We start from the raw sequence: 27,132 nt of genomic DNA, 5'->3' as shown, positions 1-27,132 counted from the left end.
AAACTGTTGTAGAATAAAGGTCCATAGCATAATGGAGGAACGCCTTCAAGGCTTATGAGGACGTTGCAGAACAGTATGCATTCATGGCTAATACAAACATAGTTTTGGAGATGGTGTGTCTCACTCTCTCCTTTCTTCTGTTGTATGCTTGTATCATATACTATACTGTGATTTGTTATCGTTTTTCTATCTTGTCTTTGAAGTTAGTTTTGCATCTGTAATCAATGGTTCTCAAGCAGGTCTTAAGCTTAGGATCTTGGTTACTAGTTTTCCTGATTTTTTAATGTCATTGGTTGTTAAAGAGAACACTGTCCCAAATTCTTCGACGGGGTTACTTGATCAAAGTTCAAACAGACCCTATTTGTGTCTTCAAATATGCTACTCTGTAGCAGGTTTGTTGTCTCAACAATGCCCAGAATTTGTTCTAAATAGAACCGAAATTTGGCCTTCCTCTGGCCCTGTGGCTGCCTGCGGCCTTTGACCGGCCCTCCATTGTCCAAGTCTAAGTGGAACTCTCACTTAGCTCCGAAGTTGTTTGCGTGATCTGAGTCTCAACTTTGATTGAAAATGTAGAAGCTATCAATTCAAATATTGCCATTTGAACAAATCAACCCTATTTGCGTCTTCAAATATGTTGTTGTAGCAGGTTTCCTGTCTCAGCAATTCCTAGACTAATGTAGAAGCTATCAATTCAAATATTCCATTTGAACAAATCAAACCTATTTGCGTCTTCAAATATGTTGTTGGAGTAGGTTTTTTGTCTCAACAATGCCCAGAATTTGGGCTGAACAGAACCAAAATTTAGTCATTCTCTGGCCCAGTGGCTGTCGGCGACCTTTGACCGGCCCTCCATTGTCCAAGTAAGAGTGGAACTCTCACTTAGCTCCAAAGTTGTTTGGGTTATTTGAGTCTCAACTTTGATTGAAAATGTATAAGCTATCGATTCTAATAGATAATTTTAAATTGTTGTAGCATGTAGGTTGGGATTCATGCTAATGAAATTGCATGAATTCTGCTCTGTGCATGGAACTGAAAAGGTACGATGTCTAACATACCTTTAGCAAGAAGTTACATTGCAAACCAACAATTTGAAAACAATGTGTAATTTTCACCTGCGTTGGTTGGATGGAGCTCTCATTGAGTGAGTAATTTGCAACTGCGTTGGTTGGATGGAGCTCTCATTGAGGGAGACTTTGCACAAATGCCTCAAGCAATAAACTGGCTGAGATGGGAAATTGCCCACTGAAATGCTTACCATTTGAATGGAAGATGAAGCAACTAGCTGTACTAGATTTGAGTTTCAACAAAGACATTGAGGCAGTCTAGTCGAGGCAGTCTTGACAACTTTGTCTCATGAAAAGGTAATTAGGAAAGCAAAATATAAACAAAAAATAAAGCTTGTATTGCTTGCATGTAATTTCCACTTCCACTATGAATAAAAGCTCTCATATTACCAAAAAGAAATACTGGGAAATACCTGCTAAATTGGTTAATGGACAATGCTTTTGCAGGGTCCCCACAATATAAAAGTATTGAAGCTAAATTACTATACAAATCTTCAGGTTCTTTCGGATTTAAGCAATCATACAACCTTCATAAGGCTGGAGCTTTGTGGTTTTACTGAGCTGAAGGAATTACCAGAATCTATTGGACTTTTAATCTTCACCAAAATCTGTTGGACTTGTTGGACTTTTAATACAGCTTAAGCACTTAGATTTGTCAAATTGCTAACTTGAAGAAACGCAAAACCTGGTTTCTCCTAGTTACAGATCTCCCTTGTTCCCTCAGTCCTGGTTCTAGATCTCTGTTGTTCTCTCTTGTTCCCTCGGTCAGTTTTCCTCCTGAAACACAACTAGAAACATAGGTATTATCCTCCTGTTCTCGCTAGCTATAAAATCATTTAGTTCTCGCCAGCTTCAGCTTCTGTCTCCCAACACGGAAGTGTTAGGATATTCCTACACATAGGAAATAGTTAAGTATAACTTGGTCTAGTATAGAGTTAGGTAAAGTGTGTTTCTTTACTATGTACTTTTGTAACTTACAATCCGACGGTCACGATATGTAGTGATCCGACAGTTCATTCTCTCCTCGGTATTACCGACACTTGATCCATGGCTTAACACCCGATTGGTCCATGATCTCTATTTAAAGAGCATGGAGGGTCATTTGTAGTGTAACCGTTCATAAGAGAAGCTTATGTAAATTTTCATTCTTTTATCAATAAATTGCCTGAAGTGGCCACGTTGGCTCAGGCCGTGGACTGTTTCCCTCTTTGAGGGTTTTAACCATGTCAACAATATTGGTGTATTGATCTGTGATCTGTTTGTGAGCATTGTCCTTTAGTGTTATGTCTGAGGAACCTACCCTGTAAATTCCTACATGGTATCAGAGCTATTTGAGGGCCGCATTCGTTGGTGATCCAAATCTGAAGCCGGTAGAATCACATCCGACTGTCGTTTCCTAGATATACTATTTCTGACTGCTTTTGGGCTGAGAGGATTGCTCTATTGTGTTAGGAGCATCTGTTCCAGTAAGGAACCCCTTTCGTTTGACGTGAAAAGGTTCCCGATAGCCCTAGCTACGTCATTTTTAAGATTTGAAGGTATACAGTGTTTATTTGCAGTTTTTAGTTATTTTCTCTCTGTTTATTTCGGTTTATTTAGCTCTCTGTTTTTTTATCACCAGATCTATACCTTTCATTTCTGCGTATGCTCTTTGCCCCGCGACTCTGTGCGATTTGGGCAAATCAGAAACAGAAAGGAAGGATTTTTATCATGCATATGCTCTTTTCTGTCGCACCTTAGTGTGACCTCGAAAAAATAAAAAACATTGAAGAAAATATGTAGTTTCTGGTTAAAGCTAACTCCAAGCCGTAAGTTTTTTTTTTTTTTTTTGTATGTCCGTGTTGGGTTTTGTGTTTTTTTTTTTGCAAGAAAAAAATAGCTTTCTCAAATAAGCACGCACCCCAAAGCTTCAGTGACTAAAAAAAAAAAAACCCTCCCTTTTTTCCAAAAATTACCAGCCTTTTAAACTAGCTCACTTGATCCAAAGGTACTTTATGAGAATAGAAGTCTTGAGTTCAAGTCTTTCTTTTTGTTGAGTTAATTTTTCAAAAAGCACATGTAGCTTATGTTTTAAAGTTACTTTATGTAAAAGTGTTCTCACCCATTATAAAAAGTGAGTCACTTATAATTCTAAAGTCTCTTTATCTTTTATTTAAGTTACAATTTAGTGGGTAGCTCATAAAGTACCATTGTAAAACTGACTTTCACTTATTTATAAAAGTGAGTCACATAAATTTTTTTAAAAGTGAGCTAATTAGATTTATGTTTGGAAAGGGGGGAGATTTTTTTTAAATATAACATTATCATTCATTTCCGCACATTCACGTACTTCGTTGGCATCTTCAACAACTTTTATTAAAAAAGCCATAACTTCTTCATCCGGAAGCCGTTTTCAGAGCTGTTTTTTTTAATCAACCTATTTTTTCGATATCTTTCCATTGGAACACTTATTTTCAACATCTACAGCTTCAGTTTTTGTTAAAATGGAAAGTCCATGCCAAGTTATTATTGATAGCACCAATTATTTCCAATGGTGGTCCTACATTGTGGATTTACTTAGAAGTAAAGGTCTTTACAGAATAGCCTCAGGCCAAGAAACCAAACCTAAAGATGAAGATAAGTCAGCCAAATGGGAAAATAGGCAAGATCAAACACGTGGGTTGATAGGGATGTCTATTTCTCCAGACCTTAGATTCCATATTGCAGAACTTGATACCCCAATGAAGCAATGAAACAACTCACTAAAGTTTTTGGAATTAAAAATGAAATTAGAGCCCATCAACTTGAAAATGAGTTGCTTACGTTGGACACCAATAATTTTCCTTCCATTGAAGATTTTTTGTCTAAGTTCAAGACCCTTAGACTTCTCTTGGAAGGTGTTAAGGTTAAGAAAGAAGATGGTAGCCTTATCTATTCCATTCTTACTAAGTTAGGACCAGCCTACTCTGTGTTTGTTTCCACCTTCCATTCTACAAGAGAAGCCTTCATTTCTCAAGGACAATACTACAAGTCCCCTTCCTTTGATGCCTTCTATGATTCTTTAATAAGAGAACAAGAAAAACTCTTACATCTTGGTCTTCTTAATCTTGGAAACTCTTCTAAGAAAGCCTTAGCCACTCAGCAACAACCAAATTCAAAGAATCCTAAGAAGCTGTATCCTAAAAAGAATGGTCCTAAACCAAACAAGGGTCCTAAGCAATTTCAGTCTCAAAATGAAAAATCATTTCAACAAAATGATAAGGCAAATAAAAACAAAGGGAAGAAGATTGATAGACATTGCCACTTTTGTAATCGAGATGGCCACTTAGAATCCAAATGCTTTAAGAAGATGGAAGCCTTGGAAGTAGCAATGAAGAAGCATAACATCCATTTGGAGCACTCTTTAACTTCAACTTCATCTTCAGGAATAGCATTTTCTGCATGTGGTTTTCAAGCATCTCGGTCTGCATATGCACTAAATGTATCTTCTTCTTCTCATTATCATGAGTGGCTCATTGATTCTGGAGCTTCTTATCACATGGCCAAAAACAAAGCCATGTTTTCTTCTTTAAATGATTGTAACACCAAAAATATATATGTTGGTGGTGATAGATCTCTTAGTGTTGTAGGGACTAGAACTGTTCATATAGACAATGGTCAATTTAATGATGTATTATGTGTTCCAACCTTATCCTGCAACCTTCTATCTGTATATCAGATAACTCATTCAAGTGAAGGTAAAATCGTTGAATTTTCACCTCACGATGTTGTAATTAAGGACCTAAGAGATCCTAGACAGATTTTAGCTACTGGCATTGCTGATGATTCTACAAGGTTGTATAAGTTTAACAACTTTGGGTCATCAAATCTTCCCTCGGTATTTGTTGCTCATAATGATGAAGTGAGCAAACTTTGGCATGAGCGATTTGGTCACTTAAACTATCGCTCCCTTCAGAATCAATGTAAAGAATATATGGTGACAGGTCTTCCAATGGTATCTTGTAGAGATGGTGTTTGTTCCGGATGTGTACTCAGAAAACATCATTGGGATAGTTTTGAAAAACGTGCCTCTTAGCACGCCTCAGCCCCCTTACAGCTTGTGCATAGTGATTTATGTGGTCCACTTCGAGTTGTTTCATTCTCTGCCTACAAGTATTTCTTAACTTTCATTGATGATTTCTCCAGACGCACTTGGGTAAACTTCTTAAAACTCAAGAGTGAAGTATTGAACATGTTCTTGGCCTTTAAGGCCTTTGTTGAAAAACAATCTGGACATCAAATTCTTAAGCTAAGATCTGATAATGGCGGATAATATGTTAACAACAAATTCATCAACTTTTGCACTGAGAGTGGAATTCAAATTCAACATACTGTTCCATATACTCCACAAAAAAAATGGTGTAGCTGAAAGGAAGAGTCGCACCTTAAAGGAAATGGCTAATTGTATGCTTCAACCTAAAGGACTTAGTCTTAATTTTTGGGCAGAAGCAATTAACTATGCATATTACATAGTAAATCGCACTCCTACTAAGGTTTTAAAGAATATCACTCCAGAAGAAGCATGGAGCTCAATTAAGCCAAATGGAAGTCACTTTTGTGTTTTTGAAAGTGAAGCATGGGCCCATATTCTAGATGAGAAGCATAAAGCTTTAAAACCTAAGAGTGAAAATGTATTTTTGTTGGATTTTCTGAAGATGTCAAAGGATATAAACTTATTCCACTTAAGTCCAAAAATGTTATCATTAGAAGAGATGTAAAGTTTGCTGAAAATATATCGGCCTATGAGCCTAGTTTGGCGGATGTGCCACCTCTCTCTATCCCTTCTACTTTGGAAATATTTCTTCTTCAGATGATGACCACAAGGATGACAATCCTCCCCCACCTTCTCAGGATCCTCCTTCAGCTCCTCAGCTTCTAAAATGGGTCCGTGCTACTCGGGATGCAGTAGGTGCTCTTTCCGGTGATCCTACAGATCAGCGACGTACATGTTCTCAGTTCGATAGAGCCTCTTCTTTACTGGCTCAAGCTTCAACGAATTATGATCCTGACACCTTTGCAAAAGCTTCAAGCCTTCCAGATTGGGACGCAGCTATGAATGAAGAATATTGTTCATTATTGGCAAATGATACATGGGATCTTGTTCCTCTTCCAAAGGGACGAAAACTTGTTAGATTTAAATGGGTTTATAGAACAAAATATGGACCAGATGGAAAAGTTGATAAACATAAAGCTCGTCTTGTTGCTAAGGGTTTTTCACAAGTAGAAGGAATTGACTATACTGAAACCTTCTCCCTTGTTTCCAAAATGAACTCTATCCGCCTTGTTCTTTCCCTTGATGCCTCTTTCAAATGGGAAGTCCATCAGAGGATGTTAAATCTGCCTTCTTGCAAGGGGACTTGCATGAAGAAATCTATATGGAACAACCTACTGGCTTTATACAAACAGACTCGAGCCTTGTATATTGGCTTAAGAAATCCCTTTATGGTCTCAAGCAAGCCCCTCGGGTTTGGTATGCCAAAATGGATAGCTTTCTTTAAGAAACTGACTTTTCTAGGTGTCATTCTGACAATACTGTCTACACCAAGAAAGTGGGCAAGTCTCTTATCATTCTTGTTCTTTATGTTGATGATCTTATCCTTACTGGTAGTGATCCCAACTTTATAAACCATGTGGAGTCCAGCCTTAAAAAGAAGTTTGAAATGACAAACTTAGGACACTTGCATTATTTTCTTGGTCTTCAAGTTTTGCAATCCAAAGAAGGTATATCCCTTTCCCAGTCCAAGTATGCATGTGATCCTCTATGCCATTTTCACATGGAAGGCTGTAAGCCAGCCCCTTCTCCCATTCAGTCTGGAGCCAAACTTTCAGTCACTTGTACTTCCCCTGAAGTTGATGCTACCTTATGCCGTCAACTTGTAGGAAAACTTTTGTATCTGACCCATACTCGTCCCGAACTTTCCTTTGTTGTTGACCTTATTGCTTGTTTTATGCAAAACCCCAATGAAAGTCATTGGAAAGCAGCTAAAAGAATACTTCGTTATGTTCGAGGTACAATTCAGTTTGGGATTCATTACAATGCAGAAGCATCTCCTCTATTGGTTGGTTTCACTGATTCTGATTGGGCTGGTGACCCCGATGATCGGAAGTCCACTGCAGGTTATGTGTTCACTCTTGATTTAGGACCTATTACATGGGCTTGCAAGAAACAAAGTGTCATTTCTCTTTCTTCAGCAAAAGCAGAGTATCGTGGTGCCATAGAAGCTAGTAAGGAAGCCCTGTGGCTTCGTCAGATCCTGTCAGAGTTTGGCTTTTAGCAGCAACATCCGACTACACTTTGGTGTGATAATCAAAGTGCCATTCAACTATGCAAAGATCCAGTCCAACATCAACGCAACAAACACATTGAACTGCACATGCACTTCATCAAAAATCTCATTCATGACCATGTTCTTGAAGTGCAATATTGTTCAACAGATGATCAAGTTGCAGACATCTTTACAAAGGCTCTCATAGAGGAAAAGTTTACTAAAATTCGATTTATGGTTGGAGTTCAGGAAGTTGTCACTAAGGGGGGATAGGCTCTAATGCCTCCTTCCTTCTCCTATTGTGTCATATTTGTACATCCTTCAATCCTATCCCAAGTTGTTCTTAAGGGGGGATGTTAGGATATTCCGACACATAGGAAATAGTTAAGTATAACTTGGTCTAGTATAGAGTTAGGTAAAATGTGTTTCTTTACTATGTACTTTTGTAACTTACAATCTGACGGTCACGATATGTAGTGATCCGATGGTTCATTCTCTCCTCGGTATTACTGACACTTGATCCGTGGCTTAACACCCGATTGGTCCATGATCTCTATTTAAAGAGTCTGGAGGGTCATTTGTAGTGTAACCGTTCATGAGATAAGCTTATGTAAATTTTCATTATTTTATTAATAAATTGCCTGAAGTGATTGCGTTGGCTCAGGCCGTGAACGGTTGCCCTCTTTGAGGGTTTTAACCACGTCAACAATACTAGTGTATTGATCTGTGATCTATTTGTGAGCGGTGTCCTTTGGTGTTCTGTCTGAGGAACTTACCCTGTAAATTCCTACAGGAAGCAACATGCATTCACATGTAGGGACTTCAACCACTCTAAATGACTTAAACACCCACCCAACCTACTAAACGCTCTGTTTGGGTTTGCAAAACATTGGCATAACATTTAATGTTTTAAATTAATGCTGAAATTAATTCAATAGTTTCAAAATAGAAATTAAATCGATCAACCTAACCTATGGTTTTGGCCTCCCCACCTCGGGAAGAGGCCAAATAAGATGTGAAATCCATTGCACTGTAAAAAGTACACAACAAAAAACATGCAAGAACTAAAAACTTAAAAACTTTAGGTTAATTATAGGCCAACTAATGTTTATCAGAAGATTCTGATTACTATAGTCCCATGCCATTCCCAGATGGTAGAGACTAATAAAACCTATTAGAATTTCACTTTTGCTACTTTTATGTTTGTAATATCCGTGTTTATTATTCTTATTCTTTTTTGAAATTAAGGAGAAAAAGTGGATTCAAAGACATATGAAAATGCTACCAAAAATTCGTTTTATATTTGAACACTGGAATTTTCACTCAATGGATTTAAACAAACAAAAAAAAATTGTTAAAATTAATTAACCTTATAAAGGTTAAGTTTGAACATTACAAGTGAAACACTAACCGATTATAAAGAATTTCTATACCCCCTATTGGCTAAGGTTTTAGTAGACGTTTTTTTGTGTTAAGAGATTAGCTATAGAAATAAATGTTTTAAGCCTCCCCTAATAAAACTAAAGGTTTAGCAAATGTTTACTGCAATTAAAATTTATTGGAAATTGGAAGTTTTAACAATGGTTTTTTTAAATGGTGTGCGTATGATTGTAAGCCACATCGATGTGACACTATTTAATATGCATAAATGCATATTATATATTATAAGTGGTTTATACTTGATTAAGCACGCATGAATTTTAGTTAACACTTATAACATTAATGATATCAATAGAGGGGATGATATAAATGCTGTATTTAAAAGCATTAGTGTGATTATTATGATTTTTATAACTATTAATACAAGTGTATTCATATATTGTTGAATTGAGGCTTCTGTGATCCATATTAAGTTTATGAGAGATTTTTCGGCGTAAATCACATGATATTTAATTTGTCGACGCGTTTCGAACCAACCAGTGTGGTTCATCCTCAGGACAAGTTGAATGAACAGATCTCACTTTGCATGTTAAATAGATAGAGCAGAACCTCCAATGGCTATATTTTTTTAATGTAACTAGTTTATTGATAAAACAGGAAAGGGTCGAAAACGGAAAAAGGTTGAAAGAAAAGTACGTATTAAACATTTTATAGTTTGCAGATTAGTAAGATTCAACAAAGTTTCTAAAATTGTATATAAATTTTCATTTTTAAAATTTTCCCTAACAAAAAATTTGATATAATGTAGTAAATTATTTTGGGTATGTAATTATTATAGGACAAGGAAATTTTAATAACTAAAATATCATAGATAATAGAAGAAAGGAGGAACATCTAGTGGTAGTCCATTCTAATATGTTGGCACAGGCCCTTGAAGAAGGGTTGCAGATGAAAAAATACTTTGTTGTCCATCAGAAATGGTAAAATTCATGCATTTTTTAACAGTCTTGCTTTGTGTGATCAATGCCCTCTTCAATCTTTCACATTTCATATAAATATGTCTTGTTTCTTATGGTTTTGGTTATTTCATACATTTTCTAGCATGTTTCAAATTGTTTTAGGATTCACACCCTCTTGATGTATCATCTCATGCTATATTACAACAAGTTTAAACTTGACTTTGCCCAAATTTTCTTGTATATGTTATAGCCTAAATAACATAGTAATTTCCCACATAATATACACAACCAAAAATAATTTAAAAAATGAAAAAATCTAAAAACTATTTTTTATGAAATTTCGGCATAAAATTACAATGTTTTACTATTTAAATTTTACTTTTAATATAAAAAACAAAAATAACAAGATAAAAAACAAAAACAATAATTAAAATTACAATTTTATCACTTATAACTAAATTTCCAATAAATATTCCCAAAGAAAACAGAATTTTAAACATTTAGAATATGCCAAAGAAACGTCCTCCGGTATTAGGAAGAATCGTAATGGGATCCACGGCTGTGCATGAAATGGGGACCACAAACGCGTTTGAGGTAGTTGGGTTTGACCATAGCAATGAATTCAAACAACCTGTAGTTGGGTAGGGCAGGGCCTATATGCAATAAAATCAAAAATAAAATTCTTATGCCGACCAGCAAATGGATGCGTCCTTAGTGGATGAAAGAGACAGTACGTATGAGAGCGAAAGATGTTGTCGGATTTCCACCCAGAGAATTTTTCGAGATGAGACGTCGCCTTCAAAGTAAAACACACATTTATCAGGTAAATCATCCCTTCACGGTCATATCTTCTGAAATCAATTTACCTGTCAATTTGCTGGTCAAATTTCATCGCAACATTAATTTATAATTACATTTTTTTTATTAAAATAATTTCTTCATTAATGTATAAAATTTTATTTTCAAAATGTTTAGAATAAAATTATAAATACATTTAATTCAAATTTATATTTTTGAGTTTTCATAACGAAATTGTTTTTAATACGAATTTTTGAAATCTTTGGTGCAAAAACTTCCAAAAATCATACTAAACGCAACTCCTTTCCTAACATTACATCTAATTAAAAATATCAATAAGATAGATACATTTCAGATGTAGGAAGGGACATCACTCTTCTTGCTGCCTCAACAGGTGAGTGTAGTCATTAATCGGAAGCCAAATTCATTCTTCTCTGTAAATTAAATTAAGACGGTTTCAAAGTTTTGGTAAATTTAAAATATTAGATTAAAGTTCTAAAATATTAAATTTATTATAAAAAAAATTAATATAATAAATTGACGTGATTTGATATGCTTAATTATTTAATTATTATTATTATTTTTTTTTACAGAAGAGACCATGAATAATATTTTATAAAATGTTTAATAAAATTTTGGGTTTGATTACAACACATGGGCATTAATGAATTATTTTATTTTACCTCATTTTATTTTGAAAGAGTGTTAATTTTAGGAATAATTACATCATAAGACGTTTCCATTTGAAATGAACTTTCCCGTGATCTGCGTTGTCTTGGCTATGTACCATTAGATTTAGTGTTAGACGATTAAAAATTTTCCAGCCATTGATCTCATAACTGACTCTTGCCGCTCAATAACTGACTTATCTCATAACTGACTCTTGCGGCTCAACTGATTGGCTTATTAATTTTTCAGTTCAATGATCGTCTATGTGAAAATCAGATAAAAAGACAGTATTGGTATAGAATCTAGGTCGATGCCTCTGAAAACGAAAGGTTACTATGTAATTTTTGGGAGGATTTATTGAGGAGAGAGGTCACTGTGTAATTTCTGGCAGCATTTACATTGCTGGAGAAAAAGTTACATTCAATCTTGTTAAATGATCAGAATATACATCCATGGCTTTCCCTCGTAATCCCAATGGCAAGGCTATTGGCATCGATCTTGGAACCACTTACAGTTGTGTGGGTGTTTGGGATGGTTATCATGACAGAGTTGATATCATTCCCAATGATCAGGGCAATCGGATTACTCCATCCATGGTTGCCTTCACAGGAAATGAACCCTCATCGGAGAGCTTGCCAAGAATCAAGTAGCTTTCAACCCTGCGAACACTGTTTTTGATGCCAAGAGGTGGATTGACAAGCGTTTCTCCAATTCCTCTGTCCAAGCTAATAAGAGCCTTTTGGACCTTTTCTATTGTTTGCGAATCCAATGATAAGCCCTTGATCCAAGTAAGGGGTACTGTAATATGAGGATCTTGTAATATAAAAAAGCGAGGGAGACGAGGGTTATTCTGGTTAGTTTGGAGCGAGCAGAAGAAAAATAATTAGGTCAGCTGACACAATGGAATGGAGCGAAGGTATGAGGGTTGAGGCGTGCCGCAGTGAGAATGAATATCGCGGGGCTTGGTTCGAGGGAGTTATTGTCAGCGTGAACGAAGAGGGTCGGCTTTGCAAGATATGCTATGACAAGATTGTAACTCAAGCTGGACAACTCCTGGTGGAGGACGTGTGCCCCAGCCATTTGAGGCCAATTCCACCACACATGGCGTTCCCTCTGCACTGCTCAGGCGGGGACGCTGTAGAGGCTTATGAGAACAATTGCTGGTGGCGTGGTGTCATTATCAGACTCATTCCCTCGGAGGAGGCGGTCTACTTACATCAGTTAATTCAAATTTTTAAAATTCATCTTTAATTACATCTTTAGAATTCTTTTAACAACTTAATGTAGCTACCAAGTGATTACATCTTCACTAATTATCCCACAATTATGATAACAATGAGTGGAAACACTTTGATGGAAAGACCTATGGGGACCAAACTTCCCCTCCTAACCATTAGACAACATCCATAGAACTCTTAAAACTCACATTACCTAGGAAACAAAATTTCATCTAAAAAATTATCAATAAAATAAAATATCTCCTAAAAAACCCTTAGGTTTCCTAATCATTATGGAATATGGGTCCATAAAATAAAATATCTCGTAGGAAACCCTTAGGCTTCCTAATCATTATAGAAATAATAACTAGAAGGATGTTATATTGATACAAAGAACTCTCAAGATTCAAATACCGTTCAAGCCTATCTTGACCTCTTCCAACAACGTAGATATAAGGTTAGGTTAGGGTTTCCTTTCTATATTTGGAAAAATTAACGTACAAATAGAAATAAATGGACAATTTTACATTAAAATTTGTATTTTTTTTTTTTTTTTTATAAATTAAAATTCAATTAATTCAAATTTTTAAAATTTCATCTTTAAGTACATCTTTATAATTTTTTTAACAACTGAATGTAGCTACCAAGTGATTACATCTTCACTAATTATCCTACAGTTATGATAACAATGAGTGGAAACATTTTGATGGAATTTGAAATTTATGCACCATCATTATGGTTCCACTATTACTATCTAGAGAACCATATGCTTGCACTAATTGGATTGACCTGGACTCCCTATATTATGGACTCCCTATATTATAATTTAATTTTAGCAAAAAGGTAATGTTCATCTTTGTTCTTTAGGACAGAGACCCAAACAATGAGCAAGTAACCATGGACACAACTCGTAAGAAATCTTTTCCCAATGAAGCACGGGTTATCTTTTCCCAATGAAGCACATGTTATTGTAGAATCTCATCGAGGTCATCCATTATCTCATCAAGGTCGTGGAAGGACGAGGATCCAGAATGTCAGCTCTGAGCTAATAGATCTTGTTGGGGATAATTCCAAAATTTCATGTCGTGGAAGGAAAAAGTAGAGGCTAGTTGCAGGAATCGTAACTCGAGATATACAAGAAGATACAGGTGATAAGGACGAGGATGTAGAATGTCAGCGCTGAGGTAATAGATCTTGTTGGGATAATTCCAAATTTCATGTCGTGGAAGGAAAAAGTAGAGGCTAGTTGTAAGCATTGTAACTCGAGATATACAAGAAGATACAGGTGATCATCCAAGAATTTCTTGTGCAGGAAAGAAGCTGAAGGAAATTGCAAAATTTGTACCTCCACATACACAAGAAGATGTTGGCAATAATTCCACAATTTTTTGTGAAAGGGAAAATCTGAGAGTCATTACATATATTATGCCTCTTCGTAAACGAGAACGTTAAAAAATTCCCGAAACTTGGAACAATGTAATGGATCTGAACTACCAGAAAGAAAACGATATTGACCTCTTCTTTCTCCTGAAAGAGATTCGAGCAAAATGGTCGATGAAGAAAGAAATTACAAAGAGTCGCCTATGGGCTATGAATTACAGAATCCAAAAACTATTGGAGAAGCCAGAAGGTTAAATTCTTCAAAATCAAAAAGATGAGAGCTGATTCTAATGTCAAGGGAATCCAATGAAGAATGCCTTGAGAGAACCAATAGCCAGATAGATGACTGTGAAATTTCCATGGAGAATAATTGCCAGCATGTATGACATAAAGGAAAATATGAGTGAAGGGCACAAGTGGAAGTTGCTTGTATACTAGCACCATAAGCTGGGAGCGACTTAATATGCTTAATGCTCTTCGCTTTAATTGAATATCACTTGAGACAAACACAAAGTGACGATAAAAGAGGTTGTTATCCAATGAACCTCGTTCTACCTAAAGGGTTACCACTACCTACAACAATCTTGCAAAGTAATTAAGATCTTGCAAAGTAATTAAGAAACCCCTCGATCTAATTTCTCATAGAATTGTATGTTGATAACATTAGGGTTATAACATTAGGGTTTTAAAAGGAGTACATATTTTGTGGAACATTGTACCTTTTTAAACAATTCTGCTAATCATTTTCTTTGCTATGTTATGAGTTTGGATTTATTGTCCTAATAGTTGAAATGTGTGTTTGCTTTAAAATGGGATCTTATTATTCCAATAAGAGCAAATTCCAATTATCATCCATGAGGAAATTGAGCCAATGAAGGTTGGGGTTACTCGGATATTATTGAGCCAATGAAGGTTGAGGTCTGTCTTGAGAGGGGTTACTCGGAATAATTAACAAAATAATTATGTAGAATAATGATAAATGGTCAATCTTTATTGATATCTCAAAATGTTTATGAGAAAAATTATGCAAAATAATGGTAATGATATGCAAGAAATCTTATTACAATTAAATAAAGTCCCATTGCAATTCAAGGACATCAACTCCAAGCCATCAGATACAACTTCGAACTTCCTATCTATCCGCTGCAACTTCCAACTTCCTATCTATCTAGTGCCAGGGCATTCACGGATGTTGATTTCAATTCCCTTGGTTCATCTTTAGGGTTTTGTTAGTTTATAGTATTTTATATATTTCCACTTATTAACTCATTTTAATAAAAAACACAAAAATCATAAAATATTTAACTTTTGGGTTTCTTTAATAGATGAATTATTTGAATCTTGGTTATCTTGGTTTGCTAGCCCACTCGAACAAAGCTAGCCCACTTGAACATATGAATTATATGTTTTTGTAAAAACCCTCGGTAAAAGCTGTGAATGTTTTGTTTTACCATGAATGACTTGGTAAATTGTGTGCTAGATGAAGGCCTAGGTAGATGGTAAAACATTTATAAGATAGTTATTCCTCTCCCTAGAGATAAATAATCTGTGTTGGGACAAGGGAGCCAAGAAGGTTTGATGATAGTCTATGTGAAAATTAGATAAAAAGACAGTATTGGTATAAAATCTATAAATCAGTGCCAAAGATGAGTCGATGCCTCTGAAAATGAAAGGTTACTGTGTAATTTCTGGGAGGATTTATGTTGCTGGAGGCTCTCTGAGGAAAGAGGTTACTGCATAATTTCTGGTAGGATTTATGTTGCTAGAGAATAATTTACATTCAGTCTTGTTAAATGATCAAAATATCCATCCATGGCCTTCCCTCATAATCCCAATGGCAAGGGTATCGACATCGATCTTAGAACCACTTACAATTGTGTGGGTGTTTGGGATGGTTATCATCACAGAGTGGATATCATTCCCAATGATTAGGGCAATCAGATTACTCCTTCCATGATTGCCTTCACAGAAAATGATTGCCTCATCGGAGAGCTTGCCAAGAATCAAGTCACTTTCAACCTTGCGAACACTATTTTCGATGCCAAGAGGTTGATTGACAAGCATTTCTCCGATTCTTTTGTCCAAGCTGATAAGACCCTTTTGGCCCTTTTCTATTGTTTGCAAATCCAATGATAAGCCATTGATCCAAGTGACTTTTAAGGGAGAAGAGAAAATCTTTGTGGTCGAGGAAATCTCTTCAATGGTATTGCTTAACATGAAAGAAATCGCCCAAACATACCTAGGTTTTCAAGTGAATAAAGCTGTCATTACTGTTCTCGCTTATTATAACAATTCGCAAAGGCAAGCCACTAAGTACAGAAAGCAAATAATGAGGGAAATGGAGATTCTCTAAAGGGCGAATTCTCCACAAATCATGCAGTGTTATGTTATATTCGATCGAGGAGGAGAGATCTCTTTTGTGTTCGATACATGGAGGGTGGTACCCTTGCGCAGGTTCTTCAAGCCCACAAGAAAATCCAACAACACTATTTGGCTGAGATTGCCAGGCAAGTGCTCAAGGGCTTGCATTACCTGCACCATAACAAAATTGTTCACCGTGATATAAAGCCCTCCAATTTGTTAATCAACAAGAGAGAAGAGAACAACAATCTTGTGACCTGTCTCCCCTTTCTCAATGAATCAGTAAGGAAATCTCTTCTGTGGCCTTTCGATCTGATTTCACAAGGTTGGTTTTGCTTTTGCTTAGAACCAGTTCATAAGATAAGGACTTGTATCAAGCCTAAATGTTGTCACCGTATTTTCATGGAATTTTCATTGATAATCCTCCATGGCTATGGATCTGATACACTTTACATCATTGGGTTTTTGTCTAGAATACCCATTTTCTTTACTTTCATGCTACACCTGTTTTATTTTGTTCGTTTTCATGTTCCTTTTTTTGAATTGGCTAGTTTAGATTTCTTCTTTTTGCATGTTTAAGTTGCTGTTGGATTGTATGTGATGTTTCTGTGTTTTTTGTTTTCCGGTGCACCGCATTTTATTTTTCAATTTTGTCTGCGTTTCATATCCATGATCATTGCATGGCTACATAAAATCCTAAGGCAGCTTGAAGTGAATTAGAAATCATGAAGAAGTGGAAATTGGAGTTGATAGATCAAAGCTTTACTCAGGTAATATTCTCCTCCTTTTTCTTTTTCTGAACAGTGTATTTAAAGCAGGTAAAAGAAGTGGATTTTTTTTTTTCTTTTTTGTAAGAGAAAAAAATTTGGATCTCAAATTATTGTTATTAATAATAATATTGTAAAATTGGAAGAATAAATATGTTTTGGATCATTATTAAAATGATTGAGAACATCAGTAAATCCGTTGTTGTCTCTAAGTTTTGCACTCTAGTTGACGACGTTCGTTGACATTATGTAGACGCATGTCCAATAAAGTGAAATAAAATTTTAGTTGAAGCAAAATGTGGAGTAAATTTTTCTAATGTATGAGTTAATTTGAACTAAAATTTCTTATGTGAGGAGGTCAGGTAAGGCATTTTGATTGGTGACTGAGGAGTTTGGTAGCCTGGATTTCGTGTTCAATTTTTTTGGGGCGAACAATATGAACATATAATGTCTTAACAGTCTAATAAATATGTTTTGGATCATTATTAAAATGATTGAGAACATCGGTAAATTCGTTGTTGTCTCTGAGTTTTGCGCTCTAGTTGACGATGTTCGTTGACATTATGTAGAGGCATGTCCAATAAAGTGAAATAAAATTTTACTTGAAGCAAAATGTGGAGTAAATTTTTCTAATGTATGAGTTTATTTGAACTAAAATTGCTTATGCGAGGACGTCAGGTAAGGCATTTTGATTGGTGACCGAGAAGTTTGGTAGCCCAGATTTCGTGTTCAAATTTTTTGGGGTGAACAATATGAACATATTTGTCTTAAGAGTCTTAAAAAAAAATTATGTTAGCTAATATTATTTTTTGATTATTATTTTATATTAGTTTTAATATATACATCAAAATTTAGTTGGTTTTATTTTGAATTATAAATGAGCATTGTAATCTAAATTAAATGGCTAATTAGAAACTATAGGCCAATACAATACTATAAGCCAATATGATGACTTATCAATACCAAAAAGAACCATAACTCACTTATTTATATAAAAAATATTTAATTAAAAGAAAAGAAAAAATATACTTTGGAAATAAATCTCATCCTTTACTTTGTATTTACTTCCCACATCAAGTTACAATGATCATCAAAACATTTATTCTCACTTTATCATGGAAATTCTTAATCTATTACTATAGGCCAATACGATGACTTATCAATACCAGAAGCCCAAAAAAAACCATAACTCACTTATTTATATAAAAAATTATTTAATTAAAAGTATAAGAGTAAAAATACTTAGGAAATAAATCTCATCCTTTACTTTGTATATACTTCCCACATTATTGTTTTATTATTATTTTATATTAATTTTGACATATAAATTCACGACATCAAAATTTGGTTTTATTTTGAATTATAAACTAGCATTGTCATATAAATTAAATGGCTAATTTGAAACTATAAATTAGTATGACTCGTAAATACCTATAAGCATCAAGTTATAATGATCATCAAAATATTTATTATCATGTTATTATGAATATTCTTAATCTATAAATAGAATTTGTTACAATTTATTAATTCTTATTTTAAATTATACTATCTCTAAACTTTAGATAATGTAAATATTTAGCTTTATCTTCCACTTTTGCATGCAATTTTCTTTGTTAATTCTTATTTTAAATAACTATTTACATGTCAAAATTATTCCTCAGTTTATGCCTTACGGCGTTTCCTTTGCAACATCTGGTGCAAATGCTAATATAGCTCTAATAAGTGAAATCTCCTCCATATAAGTGTTGGAGTTTCAATACATATTTCTATGAGCTTTTTTACTCTTCAATATCATTTGATTTAATATTTAATTTACATATTCATAATGAGTAAGGACTTGTTGTTTTGTTTTGTTTTTCTTAATGCAGGTTTTAAAAGTGGATTTTTTGAAAAAGAATGGTGAGATTAATGCTATGAGAGTTCAATTTAATGAAGAGAACAAATTCACCTAATAACAATTTATTGTTAATATTGTAAGTAGTTTTTTTTTTTCAAAGGAATGGTCAGATTAATGTTATGTGTGTTCAATTTAATGAGGAGATCAAATTCACCATTTAGAAGGTTAGGGTTTGGTTTATTGTTAATATTGTAAATAGTTTTTTAAGTGTGGAGAAGTTAATATACGGAACGAAGAGTTATATTTACTTAAATTGAAGTAAAAAATTATTTCATTAGATAATATTGTCTAAATTTATTTTTTATTATATTGTTGTTGAAATTATTTATTGTAAATTAATTATATATATATATATATATATATATGAAGATGTGTATTAAAAATGAATGATTGAAAGTTTTTTCTTTATAAAAAAGAATTGGTTTTTACTTTAATTTTTAAAGTTTTATTTTATCTTTTTATTTAATGTTGTAGGAAGCAAAGTTTTATAATAATTTAATTTATTTTGTTTACCAAGGTAAGTGTGAATTGAAAAAAAATTGTAAGAGGACTTTTTGAAGAGATTTAGAGATTCATTTGTGCAACTATGGTTTTATTTAGAGATAGAAGTGTAATTTGAAGATGTGGTATCACGCTTTTGTATATATTTGTGTGTGTGTGTTATGCATAGTCGTTGAACACATTTAAAGTGACTGTTTGTTTTCCTTTTTAACCTTTTTTTTAGAGATTTAATGGTTTCTTTTTGTGTTCTTTAATATCAAGTCGAGTTGTCTAAATATTTCAAGTTTTGTAGTCATAAATGCATAATTTTATTCATTCAATTTTCCATTAAAAAAATAAGATAAAATAATTAAACCTAAATATTAAACCCGTTTAAATATGTCTAGGTTACAAGAAAATATGTGCAATATATACACATGCATAGATTTATGGTTGAAGTTTTTGTTTATAAATTTATTAAAAAATACTACCTCATCACATGTAGAATGTTGTGTGTATACATATGTTTATGGATAGTTGTAGAACTTATGAACCTGGTATAGCAGGTTAACTGAAGTTTAGGGTTTCATATAGGGGGTTAAGAATACCAATAAAGTGGTTGTTTAGGGAATTGTGGTGGAAATAGAATCATTGTCTACACAAAGCTTGACCTGTTGATGTCGAGAATAACTGAAATAACGTTTGGTCAAGGTGTTTTCCCTGACCTTGAAGACCTCAATTTCGTAGGTTGTGATAAGCTAATGGAGGTTTTAGCATTGCCGACAACACTAACAACATTGAAATTGTCGAATTTTTGTGAATTAGAGAAAGTAATAGGCCTTCATGGCCTACCAAAGCTTCAATGTTTGGACATGAGGGGGTGTAAAGGAATTGAGAAGCTGATAGATCTGGGTGTCAGGGAGTTGGGAAATCTTAGAGATTTGAATTTAGGGGAATGCCCGACAAGTGGTGTACTACCATTTGCGAATGTAGAAAAGGTTCAAGGAGGTCGTAGATTGTTGGACTCTTTTATTGACAAGTGCATGCCTAGACAAAGAGACTTAAACTTGTCGAAGGCAAGAATAACTGAAATATCATTTTTGTGAAGGTGTTTGCCTAGTCCTTGAATGGTTGGATCTCTCAAGTTGTGATGATCTCGTGAAGTTGGAGCATTTCCGAAAACACTAACATCCCTGTGCTTGAAGGGTTGCTGTGCATTAAAGAAAATAACAAGGCTTTGTGGTCTTGCAAAGCTTTAATCTCTAGACATGAGCAAGTGTAAAGGAATCGAGAAGCTGTCAGATTTTGGCATCAGGGTGTTGCAAAATCATACATATTTGAATGTACAAGAATGCCCAATTGGTGGTGTACTTCCATTTGCGAGTGTAGAAAAGGTTCAAGGAGATTGCAGATTGGTGGACTCTTTTGCTAGCAAGTTCATGCCTAAACTTGGATGATTAAATATGTTGAAGACGAGAATAAATGAAATATCATTGTTAGGGTGGTCTCGTTAAATTTTACTCAGTCATGTTACCAGTGGTTTTTGGGCTCCAGGTTTATGGTAACCCATGGTATTCACCTTCGATGCAGCCTATTGAAAGGTCTATCAAAATCATGTTAAATTGTCTCAATGGTCATTAGGAACAAAACGACAATGTCTTTAGACACCACCACTTCTCTTTGTGCTCTGTGATCCTAAAAATGGCATTAGAGCCAAAGTGGTAAGTATAAGAGCCTAAGGCAATGAAAGCATGTTTGAGATAAGTAATGTGATGGTCTGTGGAAGAAGTCAATATGGTGGAGTAGTGATTTGGCATAAGGTACAATGTTGCGATAGGATGATGAGAATGAGGCCCAGAGTGTTGGCAGCCAAGGTGTGAGAAGTTGTAATAAGCGACTTGTGCGGATTAAGAAGTCGTGTGACGGAGTTCTCATGGAAGTATGAAATAAAGGAGCCTACAGTCGTCATAGTGGATTCGATGTAGGAAAAAAAAAACATGGAGGCTTGCGGAATGAACATGTTCATCCAAAAAGTGTTGAATGCATGAGGAGGATACACATGATATATTGAGTGACTTAAGGATGGAGGCATCTAAGGCCTAAAAATATGAAAAAATCACTAATTGGGTCTTATACGTGGCACTGTCCGAACATTGTGCTGATATAACATGTGTTGAAGTCTATCAAACAACTGATCGGTTGTGTTGGCTTCATAGAACTGGGAAGGTGAGGTAGCTCACACTGAAGCACAAAACATTGTTGGTGGCAGTATGTCAAAATAGGGGAAACACCCTCATGTATGATTATGCTTATATAAGGAGAGCCTGAGACAAAGTGGCAACCAAGCCAAAAAGGCGAAGAAGTAATGGCTACAGAAGGTTCGTGATCGACTGCAGAAGAAAGGATATGATCACGAGCGTGGATAACAGAGGTAAATATTATCGAAGAAACATTTAACAAGTTGGCTGAGAAGCGAAGGTACCTGTAGTTGGTGTATGCATTAGACAAGATCATAGCCATCATTAACCTGGTCAGCTGAGGTTTAAGGAGGATTTATTATTCACCATTGATTTGACATGTAGTTGTTTTATTTCAAGAAGTGCATGAGAAGAAATATTATTAGGTGTTTTATAGTTTATTGTGCTAGAGCCAAAACATAAAAAATGGTGGGAAAGTATTAAGCTCGAAGAGTGTAAAGGATGGATTGGGTTGAGTAGGCAAATCCCTTATCATTAAGAGAGAGCTGCAGCACATCTTCATGCATAATTCACTGTTCCGGAGATCCACATATGTTAGTGTAGCTTTTGGTTATGGAGATTTTTAATTTTTGAGATTTGGATAAGGAGTGCATGAATATGGGAAGAGAGCCATTGTAAATGAAAAGGCATCCTAGATAATTGGTGGATATAGTGACTAGTTACGCATATAATCTGGTCGATGGAAATTTTTTTATATAGACTTCAATAGAAAGTGATTTGGATTAGGTCAATCTCTGTGAATCAAGTTTAAGGGGAGGATTATTAGGGTGGTCCTTTTAAAGTTGACTCGTTCAAGTTACTAGTGGTTTTTAGGCTTCGAGTTTATGCGAACCCATGGGTTTTCCAGGGTATTCATATTTGATCTAGCCTATTTAAAGGCCAATCATAATCATGTTAAATCGTCTCAGTGGCCATTGGGAACAAAACATTGGGGGATTTAGACACCACTTCTCTTGGTGATTTGTGATCATAATAGTTAGGTTAACCTCGACTTAGGAATGATAGTCTACAACTAGTGGTTTTAGGCACATGGTTTTATGGCCCATTGTTTTATGCCAGTTGTATTTGGTTGGAAAGAGGCCTATAAATAAGCTTATTTATCTCCATTGTAATGTGCCAACGGCCAAGGTGCCAAGGGTTTACTAGGGATATTTGGCCAGTGTAAGGGGCCAAGGATCGAGTAGGGCTCCTCAATAAGATCGGTTAGGGTTTTGTCTAAGGACTAATGGATTTCTGTTAGGCCGGGTGTTTTCCTATATTTTGGGTTTTCCTTGGGTATTTCTTGGTCTTATTTATGTGTGATTGCTTATATATATCGTGTTAATAATTGTTTTATTTACCTTGTATTTTAGTACATAACAATCATTTGGTGAAGGTGTTTTTTGTGACCTTGAAGACCTCAATTTCGCAGGTTGTGATAAGCTAGTGGAGGTCGAATCATTACCAAGAACACTAACAACATTGCGCTTGGATGGTTGTTATGCATTAAAGAAATAATTGGGCTTCGTGGCTTTGAAAAGCTTCAATATTTGTACATGACAAGGTGTTATGTAGTCAAAGAGCTCCTAGGTTTGGAAACGTTGATATCGTTGAAGAAGTTCTTGACATCTACATGTGAGAATAGGAAGAGAATATTGTTGTTGGTTGAGGCGAAAAATATTGAAAGCGATGTTTTAAAAAAGGTTATTCAACTCATACAAATCTCATGGAGTGAAATGAAAAGCTAGAGCACCTTGAACTCAGAGGATTGGAATTTTACAACAGATATATCCGTCGAACTTCATGATTTTACCTGGCCCAAATAATCTTGGCGATGTTGTAATTTTTTTAACCATATCAAGTAAATCATCTCATTTTAAACAATTTTGTAAATCATCCCGTCACGATATTTTCTTGTCAAATTCCGTTGCTTGGTAATTTTCTTGAAAAATTCCATCCCAAGGTTAGCTTATGGTTACATTTTTTCATTAATATACAAATTTCTTTTCTAAATGTTTCCATTTGATGTTTTTAGAATAAATACATTTAATTCAATTCAACGCTTATGATTTATACTCCAAATTAAATGAAATTTACACGATTCCATAACATTGCATCTAGTTGGTCTGGATGTGGTAGCACAATTGGAAAAAAGCATGTTGGAAATCCCTTGTGAATCCAAGTGATCGAAAATTCAAGCCCCTCAAACATGTATCATCGACCAAACCTTAAAAAAGAAAAAGAAAAAAACATTGCATCTAGTTGAATATGAATAAGAGAGGTACATTTTAAATGTGGGAAGGGACAACAATATCCTAGTTGCCTCAACAAGTGAGCGTAGTCATCAATTGGAAGCCAAATACAGTTTTCACTATAAATTAAAACGGTTTCAAAGTTAAGTTTTAGGAAGTTAAAATATCACATTAAAATTATAAACTATTAAATGTATTATAAATTATTTTTGAATATCATTAATTGATGTGATTTGATATTACTAATTATTTAATTAATATTTTAAAGTGAAAGAGAAAATGTTTAATATTTTTACAAGTAAAGTTTTGGGTATGATTCTAACAATTTGGAATTGATAAATTCCTATATTTTGACTTAATTGATATGGAAAGAGCATTAATTTTATAAGTGACATAGCTCTAATAAGTGAAGTCTCTACGTCATTTGATATGGAAGGAGCATGTAGCACCCTCCTCACAGATTTACCTAAGCTAACCAGTCCACCAGGGTAAACATGTGACGAGAAGCTATTATGATGTGATTCAACTCCCAATGTAAAGTTAATGAAGTGGAACTGAAAAAAACAAAACCAATTTGACCTCCCTAAGGAACTACAAACCCTTCAGGAGGTAACCAACCCTTCCAGGTGCCCAACCCCTACGGAAATTTTCCTTTTCACTATCCTAAAGTGTCAGTCGATCCCATGACAAGGAATGCATGTGGAAAAAAGCCTTCCAATTTCTCCCACAATGAGGCATGGCAGCGACTATGGCCTTCTCTAGGTAGTTTTGAGCCAACAACCCTAGATATTGTGCCACTTTTTTAGGGCTAGAACTCAAGCACTGCCCAGAACTTCATGAAACTTCTAGAAATGATAAATGACATTGAAAAAAAGGTATTGTTGCAAACATGTGATCAATAAATTGACTCGACCCCTACTAGCCATGACATACATTTCGTCAAACATGTCACAAATATGTAACCTACAGGTCATAACAACATATGTGAGCACAGAGGCCTCATACTTATCTAATATTCGTAATGAAGCATTGATGGATTATCACAATAGCTGCATTATCATCTATTAGGTCATATATTCATTGTACATTCATTTTCTAATCAAAACATGATGAGATCCATACATCATAAATGTCATAAAACATGTTTATAACCAGCATATAACCAACAAAAATAACAATGATATAACATCCATAAAAACCACATATGAACCAGTAAATTTATACATGAAATACCGAGGAGAAGGAGCTCTTATTAATGAATGCATAATCCAACCAGGTTTGGGACTTCCACGAACCACTTGACCATAGATTGGCTAAACCAAATATTTCTTTCAGCTAATCACCCCTATGACATATTCCAAGCATGAATGTGGGACTTACAAGAAAATAAACCAAGGCTTTCCAAGGCCAAACCACCTCAACCCTCATCAATAGAAATAGGATTTACCACAATCCCCACCAAATCACTAGGCCCTAAACAAGCATGGATGCCTCTGGATTTCTCCACCTAAACCATGAGGAATTTGTCTGTCTCAACCTCTTGGCTTTACCGTGTATCCCGCCATCATCGGTCAAGGGATTATTTGGCCCACGAGGTCTTCAAACTCTGGGTTTTACCGTGTATCCTGCCATTACAGGTCAAGGGATTCCTAGTCCCAATCAAGGATATTCACCAATAAGCTTTATTGTGTATCTCGTCATTCATCGGTCAAGGGATTCCTATGCTCAATCGAGGTGTTCACATCCAGGCTCTACCGTGCATCCCATCTCGGGATTCCCAGGCCTTGTGAATAATCCAAGGCCACCCCACTCAACTTCGAATCCATCTGGCTATCCAACTCAACCAAATACAAGAGAACCCACCACACCATGGTTATCTAGAAATGGCAAGGCAAGGTTGAAGAACACTGTCACACCTTGCAAAACCCATGCCAATGAAAACAAGAGAACCAAAACACACATGTATATGCCATGCATGCCAAAACTAGTAAGGAAATCACACAGGCAAATTGATACCTGTAAGTAATCTCATTGTAGTTGCTTGATCCTTCTCTTCCTTGCTTAATATTTGCTTCCTCTTGATTTCATGTCCCTCCTTTTCCTTATCCTACAATGCTAGATTGCTCCAATATTGCTCTAAGTGTCCAAGAGAGAGAGAGAGAGAGAGAGACAATAGAGAGTGAGCTCCAAAACTTAACTGATAAAAGGTTGTGAATTGATCCTCAGAAGCCTTGTTATCAATGAGGCCCCTATTTTCTTCAATTTTCCATTATTTTCCTTCAATTTCCTCCTTACAAGAAACCGATCACGTTTCCCCTTCCTTTTCTCCTAACTTCCTTTATTTTCATAAATAAATTGCCAAAAGTGCCATTTTTCCTTTCCAATGCCTTTTCCAATTTCCCTTAGCCATAATAAAAAAAATTAACACCCACACTAAGATTTTTTACCCAAAATTCATCTTAGAATACATGTCCCATGACCTTGGTTATTATTTTTTCCTTCATTAACTTTATTTACATGAAATTTTGACTAGGGTTATTATAGAACCCTCCCCTCTGGGGGAACAACGTCCTCGGTGTTCAATGACACCTACAACCAACAAAACCGCTAAAAAGCAAAACATATTACCCATGGTGCTTTATAACTTAGCTCAATGCAGTATTTACAATGATCAACCTGTTGAGAAGCAAACCAACATGATACACATAATAACATGACAACCCTAATGACATGACACCCATACTGCTTATTATAACACAACTCGTGGTAGTATTTACATCCATATACATGTATACATATACCAAAACATCACACCAAACATATGCCAAAAACATTCGCTTAACCAACAAATAGAGAAGGATACATAGCCCACATTTGATCATCCATCTCCCATGTAGCTTCATCGAGCCCAAAGTGCTTCTACTACACTTTAACCTGCTTGATTGCTCGGTTCCGAAGCATGAGCATCTTTCTCTGCAAAATAAATTAATGTTCCAACTGAAATTCTCCTTCTAGATCCACCTATAATACAAACCATTCAATCACATGGTCAACATATTTAACATACTTCTTAAGCAATAACACATGGAAAACATCATGGAATTTCAATATCGTAGGTAGTGCAAATCAATAGGCTACTGGTCCAATCCTTTCAAAACTCTTGAAAGGTTCACAAAACCAAGGTTCCAACTTGGCACACGATCCAATCCTCAAGGATCTCTACTTGGGCTTGATGCACAAGTACACCTATTCCCCAACATGGAACTCCTTAGACAACCTGTTTCAATCTGCATAACTTTTCTGCATGTCCTCTGCTACCTTCAGGTTCTTCTTAATTACCTACATTTCTTGTTCCATCTCTACCAACATGTCCGGTCCTATCAACAC

The 27,132-nt window shown here is 35.2% G+C and overlaps 1 protein-coding gene across 1 annotated transcript; it reads left to right on the top strand.

Annotated features, from left to right (window-relative positions):
- Positions 1-12,054: 12,054 nt before the first annotated feature.
- Positions 12,055-12,405, top strand: LOC149215183 (DUF724 domain-containing protein 6-like). The gene has a single exon (XM_089389649.1). It carries the CDS (start codon positions 12,055-12,057, stop codon positions 12,403-12,405), a length of 351 nt encoding a protein of 116 aa, XP_089245775.1.
- Positions 12,406-27,132: the final 14,727 nt, after the last annotated feature.

This window comes from Pinus tabuliformis, chromosome 1_1 (assembly GCF_031772625.1).
Source record: "Pinus tabuliformis cultivar Carrire ecotype Pingquan chromosome 1_1, CPIR1, whole genome shotgun sequence".
Taxonomy (NCBI): Eukaryota; Viridiplantae; Streptophyta; class Pinopsida; order Pinales; family Pinaceae; genus Pinus; species Pinus tabuliformis.
The sequence above is the reverse complement of the archived record's forward strand: the minus strand, read 5'-3'. Positions and strand labels throughout refer to the sequence as shown.

What these genes read in the sequence shown, in the direction of transcription:
- LOC149215183 (XM_089389649.1), top strand. Translation starts at nt 12,055, where the DNA reads ATGGAATGGAGCGAAGGTATGAGGGTTGAGGCGTGCCGCAGTGAGAAT.